This window comes from Pterocles gutturalis, unplaced genomic scaffold (genome assembly GCF_000699245.1).
Source record: "Pterocles gutturalis isolate BGI_N339 unplaced genomic scaffold, ASM69924v1 scaffold10900, whole genome shotgun sequence".
Taxonomy (NCBI): Eukaryota; Metazoa; Chordata; class Aves; order Pterocliformes; family Pteroclidae; genus Pterocles; species Pterocles gutturalis.
In genome coordinates, this window is record NW_010140898.1 from 49,979 (window position 1) to 66,361 (window position 16,383).

At 36.3% G+C, this 16,383-nt stretch overlaps 1 protein-coding gene across 1 annotated transcript in view; it reads right to left on the reverse strand.

Annotated features, from left to right (window-relative positions):
- The window catches only part of GPHN (gephyrin), a gene marked incomplete at its 5' end in the record, with an annotated part of 118,185 nt that overhangs the window by 44,979 nt on the left and 56,823 nt on the right, over nt 1–16,383 (reverse strand). The window contains 2 exons of the mRNA XM_010083843.1: nt 5,325–5,462; nt 9,564–9,606. Coding sequence (XP_010082145.1) covers nt 5,325–5,462; nt 9,564–9,606 — 181 coding nt within the window. The remainder of the gene's footprint in view (nt 1–5,324; nt 5,463–9,563; nt 9,607–16,383) is intronic.

Genomic DNA, 16,383 nt, shown 5'->3' on the forward strand with positions numbered 1-16,383 from the left:
TGAAAGTATGAAGGAATGAGAGGATGCATGAATACTTCTGCCAGGAGAATTTGAGTGGATATGTACTTCATAGATTATGATCTTTCAGACACGCCAAAAAAGAGAGACATACATAAAGTGCATTCCTTGTTTTTTAGATAGGGAAATTGATGTGGTTCTGTATATGCTGCGAAGGCAGAAGACCTAACATTCCACACTAAATGGACAGGTTTTGTTAAAAAGTTCACCTACTTGATTTGAAAATGTTCAGCTCCAGTGAAGTGGTATTATAATTATTGTATTTTACTTATTAACAGAAAGTGACTTAGTAATTAATTATAATAACTATAACATCACTGTACTCACATCCATATGTATCAGCTTTCAGCCTGAGGTGAATATTTATGTTGCATTTTTGAAATAGATATTCCTGTGAAAATGTTGATAAGACCTGTTAAAGCAACTAGAAAAGCACCTTTGTGATGGCTATTAATATGTCTGTGCATCACTGCTTATCACTGCCTGTGCTACACAATATAGAAGTTATTAGAAAGCTCACAAAAGCTTGTACACTTGCACTGAAAAAAAGAACGCAGACACAGACATTTAAATTATAGCATAGAAAAGGCAGCTATCAAAGGCCTAGTAAAACAACCCTCTGTTCATAGAGGCACAAAATCTCATACAAAAGTGATGCTTCTAATTTTAGCAGGCATGTTGTGTCTTCATTTTACTTCTTGTCTGCATGCAAAATCACACCAATTAGAGCAAAGTTGAACACCATGTTCCTGGCATTCTGCCATGTAATATTTGAAGGGAATAAATTGCCAGCCAGTAGCAGGAAAAAAAAAAGGGGAGAAAAATGTAAAAATTATTTGCTGAAGCCTTAGGCATTTAAAATGAAGCAAGCCAGCAACTAAAGGACAACCTTAAGTACCTCTGTACTCTCCTTTATTTGAGCAATTATTTTAGAAATACACTGTTTGACCTTATTTTGATTAATTGTAATTCAAAAAAAGATGTTCTGAAATATCTTAATGTCATCACACTGCCCCTTGTGATTCCCACAGCTTTCTGATTCTAACATAAAATGGAGAATTACATTAAATTAACTTTTCAAGTTTGGGTATTTTCTAAAGCCTAGCTGGTGAAACTGGTACAGTTCTGTGAAGAATTTTGATTTCTCAGGGTGTTGGTAGTCGGATAAAGCAGTGAGACAGGTATTGTACTAGAGGTGATGGATTTGCTCCCATTTTGTAAATACTGCCCTCATAGCACTTCACTGTGATATGAAAAGGCAATGCTATCAAAATAATCAGCTAGTTGAAAATGAGTAAGAAGTGGAGAAAAATGTCCAAGCTCTACAGAAGTTACAGGGCTCTTGGGCTAGATCAGTAAAACTGCCCCGTTCTGAGGCTTACACCCATAAAATGTGGATCACCTCTGCTTTATACTTCTAGTGTCAATTAGACTTCTGCCTCTTCTTAGTTTCAGAAGAATAATCACCACCATGCTGTCTGAAAACTTAACCTTATATACCATAGAGCAATGTTCAGGTAACTGCATTTAGCTGGAATAACAGGCTAAATGGGGGCTTCATACCAGACATTGATGATGGCAGGTGAAAAATATGCTTCAGATGCCTTTGGTTTACAGAAATTCTGTAAAATGTTTAGGACTGTCCATTTTTTTTTTTGTTTATATGGAAGAGGCTAAATGATCTATACAGGCACTGAGCAATACACTTACCAAGGTGAAAGTCACTTTTCAAAAGATAACTTTACTCATTGTCCCCCTTACTTTAGGAGAGAATAGATTTGAGAGACTAAAGCTTGCCTTGACTAAAACAAGAATAAAGTCAGGACTGTACTGGCTACTTGTACAGAACAACATTCAGCAGCTTTATTTATGAGGATGAATACTATGTAACCTATTCAGTAATGCAAATACATCAGGTTAATATTAATTATGCAATTTGTCAATGAAATAAATTGCAGTCCTAGAAACTTAAACATTTCACTTTCCTTATAGAAAAACTGTGCTCCTGAAAGATAATTTTCAGGAGCTTCATGTTATTTCTAGACACAAAACCACAAAGAAAACAAGCACAGCACAACAATGCTTTTCTGAGTAGAGTTAGAATTCAGATCTCCAAGACTATGTTTTTATTATCTCTTGAAATTAGAGGTATATTAACTGAAAAACAAATGAAAAACTGGTTCTTGATTCATTGCATTGTTCAAAATCAACATTTGTTAGCAAATGAACACATATGTGTGTGCATGCATGCACACTCACATACACATATATATGCCTATACAAAAAAATACTATATATTCATCTGTATAATGCTACTGTGATCACTTAGGAACTTCTGAAAATGAGATTCCACCTTGAGATTTGTATCTGTAGATTAAGAGAATTGAATTTCCAGTATCACAGAAACAGATGTGCCCTTTAGGATGCCTCCCTAAAGGCTGAATCCTAAGTTTTCATGCTATGTGTTAGGAAATATTACAGTGCTAAAAAAAGCTTTTTGAAAAATAAATTGTGAGATACAATTTTGCACTAGAGTGCAAAAATATAAAGGAATAAGTCTTTGTTAATATTTTCATTGTTGGTAGTTATGTGGCTATTAAACCAAGATTCTATATCCACAGCTGATGATCCTACCATGTATCTAACTCTTATCTTGGGTGGGAGGGAAGAGGGTCATAACTGAAGTGTCTCAGCAGACTCGGAACATTTATTTTTTAAGGAATAACAATGCCAGGAATAATAATCAATGTATTCCAGGCTTAGCATCAGCCTGAATTTGAAGTCAGTAATCAGGTAACATGAAGAGCAAAATGAAACATCAACTAAGATACTATAAAGGATACCAGAATACCCTCTCTTACCTTGACATTATTCCCATGTAGTGGATAAAAATAGAAACAATCAAATTGCCTTTTTGACAAATGAAAGTATATAAAACTCTATAGAGAATATAAGCATCTAGCTAAAACCAATTACCTCCATTCTATCTCTCTAAGGACATTTTGAAGAGCATGTAGTATGAATAGAATCACTCTGTTACTATTAAGTTATTAGTAACATTATTAGTATTAACACAAAACTGTTATTTGGTCTATATTTTGAATGTTTTTTAATTAAAAAAAAAATAAATTACACGATGAAAGCTTGTCCAAAGCATGTTGCAGAAGGAAATCATGCATACTGTTATTTTGTCTGATTTCACCATAGTTCTAATGAAGAATTTTACAAATCATACATATGAAAAAGCTGCTACCCACTGTTGATATAAATATGTTTTCACAGACTGGTGTATACATATAAGTAGACAGCGATGTTATTGTTATATATATTGCCATACACCTAGCATGTGAAGATTTTGCTCGTTCTCTGTCTACTCAGAAGAATACTTTCTAGCCACATTTTATAAACTTCTAGTGAAAATACAGCTTCTTGTCCAGAAACACAACGGCAGCCACATAAGTGTTGTGAAACAGTATCTAAGTTTTCATCCAGAAGTGTAAAAGATAGAGAGATGGAGAAAAATGAAAATAAAGATAAAAGGACAAGAGAATAAGACATATTTTTTCCTCTAATCACTACAACCCACATTCAAGAACTTATTTCTTCACTTAGTTTTGCACTAGAGGTTTTAAAAAATCAAAATTACTTTTATGTAAAAAAGAATAACAGTGCTACAGTACCTTAACAGTACCTTACATAGCAAAATAAACATGCTGTGCTTATTTTCAGGGAGGCACCTGCCAGACTTTTATCCTTTATTTCACGAGTTCGGTGTCACATACATAGCATGTACTTGGACTAAATGTACCTAACACTGTGGCTCATCACACTCTCCACAAAGGGCTGTCTTAGCAGAGACCTTTAACTGACAGCTATCCAAAAAGATCTAATAGCTATGCTCAGGCATTTATGCCTTAATGTCTTCTTCTAATCTGCACACCGTCGTGGAAGTGCAGGGTGTAATATGCATACTGCTTGTTGATGCAGTGTTGGTGCTGCTCTGAATGCAGGATATACAGCATCTTCTCAGAGATCTCCTTCCTGCTACCATGGCACAGGGGAGTGCTGATCTCCACTCAGAGTGACTAAACACACAGGTGTGATTTTACATACAGCCTGTTAAATCAGTATGTCAATATTAAGACATCTCAAAGGTTTGTGGCAGCACAAAGATTTGGTGAAGAGCATGGAGACTTTGAACTTGCAAGCCAGAAGACAGAATATCCCATTCAGAAACCATTTGTACCTCTCTGCTGTCTGGAGTCCACCAATGTCCTAAACATTTTGTCTCTTGAGGCTTGTGGTTCCACTGTATCTTTGCTCACCATCGTACCTGTGGAAAATCTGGAGGAATCTCTGAAGGAGGTTTCCTCTTCTCTACCTTCTTTAGTATTGCTTGTCAACATGCTTCCTGACATGTTTTTATTCTGTGCCAAGAACATTCCCCAGATAATGCTCAGGCTTGGTGTAAGGGATAGCAGAAGCAAGGGAGACACTCAACAGGCATTATTTCAGGAGGGAGGATAGTTTAGCTGAATAAACATGAGAGGTGCCCTGCTCATTCCTTTTAAGGGCAGAAAACAGCTTCACCTATCCCCATTTGTTTATGAGTATAGACACAGTCACGAGGTCTGACATTTTGACTGCTGTTCCACGCCTTTTAAGACAACCTCACTGTATAAATCAATAAGTTACCCTTGATTATAAAGTTTCAATAAATCAAACATTAAATGCAAGTAAGTATCAGAAAAGGATCAAATGTAGTGGTAGAACAGAAAGGGAATTATGTTGCGTTTATAAGAAGAAGAGTCAAATTCTGGAATGACTAGTAGGCCAAGCAGGATCTGGAAAAACAGACTGAGATGAACTGTTAAAGATATAGATATGGAAAATAGGGGGATTAGTGAGAATCTCCCACAGTAAAAGAACAGAGCAAACGATCACAGTACAACTTGGGGCTACTTGGCATCTACAAAAGTCCAGTGTTAAATCAACCACTGAGGCAAATTGTGGTTTCTGTGCTTTAGCTTTGTCACATATAACACAGACCAGAAGAAAAATAATTTCTGTATTTCATTAGAGTTCCATTACAGACTCCTTCAGGGAGCAGCACTGAGCTCAATCAACATTCTCCCAACTTTGAAAGGAGACTTCTGCTCCTATTACTGGTATTTCCTAAAGTAGTTTCTCCTGGAGAAGGTACTCTCAGACACCTCACAACATTAATAAAAGAGCAAGTACTTAAGAAGGTTGTAAAATAAGGAAATAACCACCGCAATCCTCACCAAGAATCCAACTTAAAATACCTCTGTAATTGATGATTTCTGTTCCAAGCACCGGGGTCATCTCCAGAACTGTGATGAAGGCCTTGTCCATAGATGTCAATGGGAATGGAGACATGCGGTGTCTTCTTGCTACCTTGGTAATGTCAACAGCACTGTGACCTGCAACAAGAGAGCACCAAATTTATGTGTGCTACAATGTGTAGATGTACACAGCGACGTTCATTTAAACCACCTTACTGAAATGAATCTGGCACTTTGAAGTAAATTCAATTAGTTATCGCTATTGAGCATTTATGCCAGACACTGGGAATGCACTGTATTCAACCAGAATCAAAAGAGATTTAAAACAAAATGCAATTTACAGTTGAAAAAGTTCACAAAAGTGTATATCCTTACTCATCATGAAAAACATACCAGAAGTCTTGATGAGCATAAAGAGATCAGTTAATCAGAAACAGAAACCCTTCAAGATGATGCAGTACTTTACACTGAGGATGATAATCTGAGGCTCAGTTCTATGAACTATGAACTCAGGACGATTCACTGCTCATTCTGTTCTCCAGAAACACATCTCAATATGCTACATGCAGTGCACAGGTACAAGATACAAACGGACACTGTCCTAGCGAGTTAGCAACCCAAAAGTGAGATGGGAGTCAAAAGGAGGACAGAGGGAAGCTCAATGAACTCACCAGACAGTCAGGACAGCAGACAGTGTTTCCAGATAGCAGGCACCCTACCCACTGTCAGATTTTGTAGTCACCACAGCAAAGTAAAGTTTAAATGTATAATTTGAGTGAAGTAGTAGGATAGATTCATATTCATGGAAGCTTACTTTACCCAAGTCTGAGGGACAGGTTGGGGGAAAATACAACAAAATTTGTTTGAAAATGAAGCCCGCAGCATGTTTCATTTCTTGATACTTACTGAGAGAGTAAACAAGGGGATAACAAGCTTTGAAGGATTTTGAAAGTGAAGATAAGCAACTGAAGAGAGGGAACTATTGCAGGAATACATAAACAAGAGTAACAGATACAAACCAAAAGATTAAGAAAATGATACATGTAGAAATATCTTGAATGGATTGCCTAGAACAAGAAGGTATTTATGAGAGCCAAAGTGGGTGATGTTCTAATGATATTCCTAAAGCAACACACATTATAATAAGATAGCATTAACAAATAATAGAAACTAGTTTTTATTGACATGCTTTTGCTTTGCAATAGCTACATAAATATCCCATTTGCTGCTGCACATGGATCCACATTCTGGAAAGAAATAGGTTATTGCTCGAAGTGTAGTCTTCTAATAAAAAATAACCACAAAAATAGTAAAACAATAATGCAATCTAAGTTTTTCCTTCAGAAGAGGTCGGTTAATCAATCTGCACGTACAAAACTCCTTTCAGCCCTGACACATGCTTGTCTCTCTAAGTATGTGGGAGATTGTTCATTAATTTATTTTTGCTGTTAACATAGTAACTATCTTTAAGAGGAAGAAGTACAGACAAATAAAACTTCCCACCTAATTTCAGTCCCAAGGAACATTCAAGACATTATTTGAACAATCTCTTTGTATGTATTTAGAAGATAACATAATGATAAGAGCAGGCACTGCAAATTTGTCAAGCATGAATAATTTCTAACTGACTTAGAAATGTCAAAATGAAATGATACTCCATCCCTGGAGGTGTTCAAGGCCAGGCTGGATGAGGCTTTGAGGAACCTCGTCTAGTGGAGGGTGTCCCTGCCCATGGCAGGGGGTTGGACCTAGATGATCTTTAAGGTCCTTTCCAACCCAACCATTCTATGATTCTATGACTTAATTCCTTTCCTTAGCATAGAAGTTGGCATATTAAGGAAGAGAGAAGCAGCTGATAAGATGTATTTTAACTACATTAAGACTTTTCACACTCCAAACCATGACTTTCTCATAAGCAAACTAGGGAGAAATGACCCAAATTAAATGACTGCAAGATAAAAGTGTAACTAGTGGAAAAACTGCATTCCTGTATTTAACATCAGGGATGTTCCTAGCAAGTTTACATTTTCCATTATTGTGCCTGTATTTTGTTAGCAACATCATGGAAAGTAAAGCATTTATGAGACACAGTCAAACTTCCCATACCTTTGCTGCACAGAGAAAGAAACCCTGCTTAGAAGCACCATAATTCCTGCAGGTCCAGCAGATTCCACACAATGCACATTGAAAACTTTTTCCTGATTGTATAAATTAAGAAACTATTTTCTTAAAAATAAAAGTTGGAAAAAATGAAGGATGATGCTAGGGAAAAAGTATGTCACAGCAATGAAAGCTGGGGAAAGTGTGTAGCAGCAAACAACCCTCATGCTACGGCTTTAATGTTTATGTTTTACTGCTACCTAAAACTCATTGTTAGCTACTTCAGAAACTAACATTTCACCTCTTAAACTCTTAAAACATGAAAGAATTTAGAGGCTTTCAGTGTTTTGAGTGGTGCCCAGAGTACCACCTTCAGATTCAGAAGTCATCTGTCTGATACATGTCATTTGCTTAAGACAAAGGTTCTGTTAAAATGTACTGAGAAATGCATTCCTCAACAGAGTTTTTTTTGAAAAATAGATAAAATCCCCTAATCTCTGACAACTTTGTTCGGACCCGAAAAGTAACACCCATTATGTCTGCAAGAGAAGCCAAGAAAATACATACTCAAAACCAGAGACCCTTCAGGTTTAACACTAGCATGCATAAATAACCTTAATGAAGAAAGCAAGAAAGACACATATATAACTACTAACACTTCTCTCTCCCTATTTCTTCCTAGAAACAAATGCTTACTCTTCTTTTAGAGGTGTCATACATTTAAATAGATCCAGAGACGAAGAAAGAATTATTTTTTAAGGCCTAAAATTACTAAGTGGCACTTTTTATCTACAAGTAAATTACATCAAACAGTTCCTCAGACCTTCCCAAGTTACCTTTCACTGATGTCAAATGTCAGATGGCTCTAAAAATAACTACTTACATTAAGCAGTGTTTTACAAAATAATTTTCTAGCTTGGAAGCAGCTAAGTCAGTCGGTTTCATAAGTTAGAAAATTCCTGGCAGCCTTCTCTCTTATCACCAAAGCAACTTCCTAATCCTTTTGTTATATGCATACACATATGGTGGATCACATTTTAGACTAGGAAAGATTTCCATAAAACAAAGGAAAGGAATTGTGCAAGTTAAAGAACAGGTCATTTGGATAAAATCTGAATTCTTAACCTTTGCGTCACCACAAACAACACAGACCTCCATATCATTAGAAGAACAATTTGGAAGAAAATTTAAAAGGCAACTATCTATCAATACATGAACCCTACAAGCAATTTACACTTTTTTTTCCTCTTTGGACTGAAGTTCATTGTCTTAAGTTATTAAATTTCTTCTGCAAACCCACTTATGTCTGTCCTGGTTTCAGCTAAGATAGAGTTAACTTTCTCGATAGTAGCTAGTGAGAGGTTATATTTTGGATTTGTGCTGAGAAGGTGGCTGATAACATACTGATGTTTACAGTTCCTGTCAGGACAGTCAAGGACTTCTCAGCTTCTCTGCTGGGCCAGTATCTGCAGGATCAGGATAAGCTGGGAGGGAGCACAGCCCCAGTTACTGGCCTAGGATTCGATCTTTGGTTTAGGATTGAGACCCAAACCGGTCAGCTGTCTCTTCCATATCATGCACATCATGCCCAGTATATAGATGAGGATCTCTCTGGAAGTATGCTCTCTCTTGTTCCGGATCATCTTGCTTCAGGTGGTCCCTCTCCCAGGGTTGTCTCCCTTCCTCAGTCAGCTCTTGGTCTTAGACACTTGGTCTCTTATCTCCATTCCAGGAGTGCGGTTTCGGGACTCTCCCTGCTCCGGGATCATTAGCCGGGAATGGACTGAGCCTTGGTCATCAGGTGGTGAGCAGTATCACTGTGTATCACTCATTTGTATATTTGTATATAGCACTATTATTATAATCAATAATATTATAAGTATTATTTTCAATATTATTGTACTTTAGGTATTAATTTGTTCATATTTCAACCCACGAGTTTCTTATCCCTTTACCCCCTTACTTTGCCCCCACTTCCCTGGGAGGGGGAGGGTGAGCGAGTGGTTGTTATATTTTGGCTACCAGCCAGGGTCAAAACCATGACAATGTCCCAACCATATCCTTCTCTTCTTATCTATCATTTGCTGTCTTCTGAGCAGTCTTAGTTTCTCAATAGAGCTATGAAGTTTCAATACTTACTTGCTCTGAGGATGTTCTCCTTGCTGCTGCACCTAGACTGGACCTGCAGAGAGAGCACAGAGTCTATGAGCTACAGAAGTTAACAAGAATGCAAAATACAGAGATATAATGGGCAAGCTCCTGGGATCTAAGACAGAGGCTATACATATTTTCAGCAACATTCTTATATACTCTACATGAGATAAGTATATTTAAGCAGAAGGGTAGTAGCTGATGGTCAGAATCTGATACAAGCAATTTGATTCCCTCCCCCACCCCCAAGAAACAAGATGGCCTAAGGACACTAATAGAGTAAAATCAAAGAACACAGTGGTTAAAATTACATGTTAAGCTCCAGTTTTAAACAGAAAATCCACATTTTCTTACACAATTGTAATTACAGTAACTCTGAATCTAGGTCCTTTTTATGATTAGACAAAATACTAACATAACTATATTATGATTTTAAAATTCTACTGTTGATATTTTCAGGTATTGTAGAAAGAGTTTAAAATACTCAATTTAGATTGTGTTGATTCTGAAGATATTTAAGAAGACTTCTTCGCAATTGTATAAGCAACTCACAATTGTATAAACAGCTCCTGGCTGGAACCAGATAAATTTACCCAGTTGTTTCTGCTTGGTTAAAAGAAATGCTATGTTCAGTATGAATTTTACGGTGCAATTCTACTTTAAAAAGTAACTGTGTGAGAATGACAACTGGTTTCTCAACAAAAACTCTTCCTAGATGCTTAGTTGCCACTGTGCTATTCCAGATACATTTGTCTGGCTCCAGGGAAACTGGAGGATTCACACTGGTCTAGTATTCTACTAACACTGGATATTTAGAGTTCCATCTGTTTACCATGTAGATTTATAAGAATAATTTTTTTTTTGAGGCGTTTCAGTCCTGTAAGCACAACACAGTTTAAACTTTATCAATACTGAAGCATCAGCTCTTGTTAATTCTTCTAAGGTTTGGAAAGATAGCACATTGTATAATAACACTGAAATTGTAAAGTTTTTAGATTAACTAATGTGAACAGTAGTCTGTCTTCTAGTAGGTCAGCTGGCTGAACTAGTCACACTTGAATAAAAAGGATTTTGTGTGGACAAAAACCCAAGCTAAAGTAAACTTCACAAGTAGACAAACCTCTGAGAGAGAGTATGAATAGAATTCTCTTTTTTACTTAATTGACAAATGTATTGCTAAATTTCAGCGAGACGACTAATAAAGTGAAACTGTGCACATGTGGTGAAAGAAGTGGAATAGCACAGGTGACACTGAAGGTGTAACTTCCCTGCAGAACACTTGTCTCTGCTGAAAAAGTGAAGGAGTGAATCCAGATTATCTTTCAGACTACAGTTTCAATTTGCAGTCACAAAAAAATTGCTGAGAAAGTGAATATGTGTGACCTAACAATTGATGAAGAATGGTACACACTCAGCCCCCAAAAAGCTGTCTTCAGAAAGGAACAACCATTTAAGGCTGAAACCAACTGTGCTGCAACTTCTAAACCTCTTTCTTCTGTTCCACAGCAGCTTGCCCCAAATGTATACTCACATAAAAAAATTGGATTCTACAGCGCAACACAGTCTACTTATTGTAATGGAATAACTTATGGAAAGTAATGTTGCAACTTAGAGTGGTTTATGGTGTCCTTCCCTGAAAAAAAATGTTGTTTAAAAAAAAAACAACAGAAAAACCCCAAACCCTCCCTCCTTCCCACCAAAAATACCATACAAGAAAACTGAAAGCAAAATGTTAATGATGCCCAAATTTGGCCCAGAGTTGTTTTATCAGATTCAAAGGCATGACATGAACTCTTTTTGGAAGTAGTAAATATTTACCTACAATTTACCAAAGGACAATTCTGGACCAAAAAGATGGTATAATGGTAGGAAAGAAAGCACAAAAGAGAGGCACAGAGAGAGAGAGAGAGAGAGAGCGAGAGAGAAAGAAGCAGGATGGATGAGGCAAGGCAGAAGATGGTGTGTGCAAAAGGAGACATGGGCCTATGTGTGTAAGACTACTGTTTAAAATGGAAGAGGCTCTCTTATTTCTCACTGAAAACCATATGAAAAGAGAAAACGAGGAATGGGCCTGCTGCAAAATAACCAAGCCATTCAGCAAACTGTGGAATGAAACTCAGTGAGATAACATAGTCCTAAAGAAAAAGGCAAAAAAACCAAAAATACAGAACAGAAACATTTGAAACAATCTACTAAAACAAACTAAGTAAAACATGTGATCCAAAGGACACAGATAAAAGCTACTAGAGAAGGAGGAAAAATGTTAGCAGACAAAGACAGTGCTAAAGAAGTAAAATGGAAGTCAAGAGAGAGTCTTCAACAAAGTGGAGGAACAGAAGGAGCCCAAACCCATAGCGCAAAGCAATGTTTGCGAATGGAAAACAGCTCCTTTGAGCAGTAATAGTTACTCTCGAGTTGTAGCCTCTATTCCTCCTCAGTTCATCTTTAAGCCCTTCCAACCTATAGTGGAGCTAGTGTATGGACAAAAACAAGAGATTTATAATGAACAGAGCAGCTGAGATTTGCAGATCAAATCTTCCAATATAAAAAACGTGCTGACAAAGTTTTGCTCTTACAGTGTCCAAATGGCAATGGTAACAAGACAGCTGGCTTCACACGCAGCCTCTTACAGGTCATTTTTTTTTTAATTCTGTGCACACAGAGGACTTTACATTTACTTTTTGATTTCTTATACACAACCTACAGTTTCCATGTTATCACTCACCTGATGGGCAACATACGCAGTATGAGCAATAATTTGCTTCCCACAAATTTTAAAAGCAGCTGTGGAAGAGGAATCCATGATAATAAAATAAAAGGCTTGATCAGCTAGACTTGATCGTTCCCCAACCTATGCTCACAGCTGCAGAATACGAACCATGTTTTAACATAACTGGCATCAAAATTAGTTATTACATAATAATTCCTCTTTGTTTAATATGAATTGTACATTGGTATCCTAAATGTTATTTTTAAACAAAACTGCAGTAAAATATGATTTTGAATAAAACCCACCAGTTTTCTAACATATACAGTTTTAGCAGCAATGGAGCTTTGTATAAATGGGGTCATGTGCTTTATGTGCCTTTTATCTTATTAATTATTTGTATGTTTTACTACTTCGTTATTTGTGATGTTTACAAAAAATCTGTATTCTTTTCACAGCCACTGCTAAGTAAAGAATTGCATATAGTACCATGACTGACTGGGCGAGTGATTAGTAGTACTATTTACTAGAATTCTTCTCATTCACAGGTAGTTACAGAAATAAAAACCTATGTCTGTCTCTCACAGGGAAAGTACAGATTTATTGTTTGTCCATTCTACAGCCTCTCGGCTCACAACCTATCTTTGGCAGCAGACACAGTAGGCTACCAGCCAGTGCCATTTCCCTGTGTAGTTCAGAGTGTAACTAAACCCAAAGCATTCAATTTGTATTACTCTGTTTTTTAAGCAAACTGGATTTTATGTTCTTTAAGATATAATTTCATCATGCTGGAATGCAGAGCAAGGTTTCTCCCACAGGCTGAAGTGTAGTACGTAGAATGTGAAATAAAGTACTCAAAAATAAATTAAGAGAATGGTAAAATAAAGAGTCCTGCTTACAACTTCTATCTATCAATAACGACTGGTCTGAAAAATAAAATCAATTACTGTAATATATCAGATTTATTTAAATCTACATGGTATGTTTTGCTGTTAATAAAAAACAGTCCGCAAAAAATTTTTTTACATGAAAAATAGAAAAAGTCACAAAAAAAGTTCATGCTACAAGTGAAAAATTCATGTGAAAAATTAAGAAAAAAAGAAAATTAAAAAACCCTTTAACACTTTACCATGACTGTTAGGAATGGTTAGAGAAATTACTTACCTTTTTAAAGTCATAACAAGATTAGGACAGAGTACTAAGTCAGCTCTTCATTATGGGAGGTACAATTAAAAGCCATTGGTTATAATAAAACAAATTGCTACACAGAGATGAAGAGTTTCCAGCCCAATATGAAAAGCTAACTCTTATGGGAGTACATTTCAACTCAATTTTACAACATGAAGAACAATTCAGAACAATGACATCAAAACATGAGTTATCACCAACAGAAAGAGCCCATTTCTCAGGAACACGGAGCCTGCAGGAGGCTAACCCATAATCTTTGTCATTTATGGGCAAGCACATTGCTCTGCTTTTTGGAAAGCATGCAGAATGTGGAACCACCAGCAGAAACCCAAATGTACATACAGACACAGAGGGCTAAGGTACAGCAAAGGGAATGAGCTCGCCAAGCTGTAATGAAGGAAGCAGGGTATGCAAAGCACAGCAGCCGCTAATGACTCAAGAACTCTAGTCCTCCAACTGTCCCATTAACACTGGGCAGTCCTGTTTATGAAGTATTGCACCTACTACAATGTACTGTTGGTGGGGAAGTGCATAACTCACGAAACCTCTCCTTGAAACTTCAGCAGTTTTATGAAGACAATTCATTCTGTGTGATGGGGGAAAGTATGCTGCTGCTGCTGCTTTTTTCTACAGGTGATTTATTAGTCATTACATGATCTGAGTTCTGTACAACATACTCTGTGCACATGCCATTTGAATGGTCTCTCAAATACTTGCCTGTCTATCAAATACTTGATAGATTTCAAATCACACATGATCTGATTTATAAATGTAGGGGTTTGCACCATGTCTCTTGCCTAAAATACCTTTCCCTTCCCAAGAGTGCAATATACATTTAGTTGGTATCTGCAAATATACACATACAGTAAAACTAAACCATGGATAACAATATCTCACACTGGTGTCATAATACTGTAAAAATTGATTTTGTCCTTTTATCTAATCACTATACATAAGGTTAAACTAGGAGCAAATTGAAAAATGCAATGAAATATATTGGTTGCTTTCACTAAAAAAAATGGTTTAAATCTAATCTGAAGAACAGAGACAATTGCTTTCATTAAATTAATATGGAATATTAAAATGTTAAAAAAATTTCACAGGAAAAGAATATCTGGAATTGCGTACTTCAGAAAATGTTTAACAAAGTATTTGAAGATTAAATAATCCTATTACAAGATGCAATCTTCCTATTTCAGGAATGCACTCTTATTCAAAGTGCACTTTTACACTGAGCTGAATATGCAAGGTCTTAAGAGTATGCTTTATGGCCATCTGAATTAGGACTAAAGTCCTTTCAAAAGTACAGAATAATTTTTTCTTATTATACTGAGAACACCCCTGAAAGGGAAAGGAAAGTGAGCTTAAGGAATTTGATAGCAGCAGACACTACTCATAAACACATTTTTAAGAAGGAGCAACACTGTTGATGGGATTCATCTCACCACAATTTAAATATGAATAATGTAGTATTCTATACACAGAATTACTCATTTGGAGTCAGTGGGAAGAAAAAAGCAAAAAATCAATTGAAGACAAAATAATTTCAGGAGCAGATTTTTACCATTTATTAAGGGTTATGTTTGGTAGACTGACACTGAACAAATGGAATCTTCAAATCTTGAATATGCCTTTATGCCTTCATCCATTTATTACCGAGTTCTCTTTTCTGAGGTTTTTCCTAGTCACCTACACTTTACATAAAGGTATATTTAATTTTGATCATTGTTTCCTAGTAGACTATGAACACAGACATGGAATTTTAGGGTCAGATTATGGCTCATCCTAACTACTGGTTAAACAGGACGGTGGAAGTGGATTGACGAACACGCTGCAGAAACATGAGGCCTGAATTGATTCCTTTAACAGGAGCAGTACAAAAAAAAAAAAAAGATATTATCCAATACTTGGAACAAAATGAAATGGAAAGGCAAAGGGCAAAAGGCAGTTTTCTGGGATGCAAATAAGTTGCTGATCAACATTGCCTCTCCATGGAAACTGACCTTGTCCTGGAGATGCAAAATCAATATGTTTATTACTAGAAGAGGGTTCAAACAAAATCTTACACATCATCTGAAATTTTAAGCTGAACACCTCACTGAATGCAAAAACAGGAAGAAATATAATACATACAGCAAAAAAAGGAGATAAAATAGTAAACTGCTGGTTAGAAGGCAAACTTGCTACTACAAACAGGCAGCTTTGGCTTGACTGTTGAGAATAAAAAGAGGTAAAGAGGAAGGAAGTGATTTTATTTCTTCACAGGAAATTTAATTAAATGTTTACATTTGTATAAGAAAAAAAGTGAGCTGGATTTGATGTTCTTAATAGTATGGCACGGCATACAGATATGCTGTATGAATACCACTGGGAAGACAGCACATTTCTGGGATATTTTAGGGGCTGTTCAGGGCTTGTTCAAGATCATACTGGTTTTGTCCAAAGAAGCAGTATTAGTTACAATACTCAAATATGGAAAGGACATGGATCTTGTGTAAGCTAAAGCCCTTATTAAATCAAGACAAAAACTATCGCAAATAATTTTTGCACAACCTCCAACAGAAATTTCTAACCTGGGTTAACAGAATCCAAGTAGGATTTGTAAGACAAAAGAAATCTCTAGAAATACTGCACTTGGGAAAATCAATAGTTCTACTACTTGTATTACGAGCTGTGAACAAGATCTTTTATTTTTTTGAATGAAAATCTTCAACAATCCGATCCCCAAGCACCATGGAAATATTCTGCAGTTTGAGAAGTACATAGTGTAAATAAAGGCAGAGAGAACAAATTTTATTTCCAAAGAGATACAGGAGAAAGGTTCCTGTTGTCTTTGTTGTTTGTCACAGAAATGGGACTTATTTGCCTATTTTCATACAATCTCAAGCCCTGGCAATTTGATTGATTAATTAC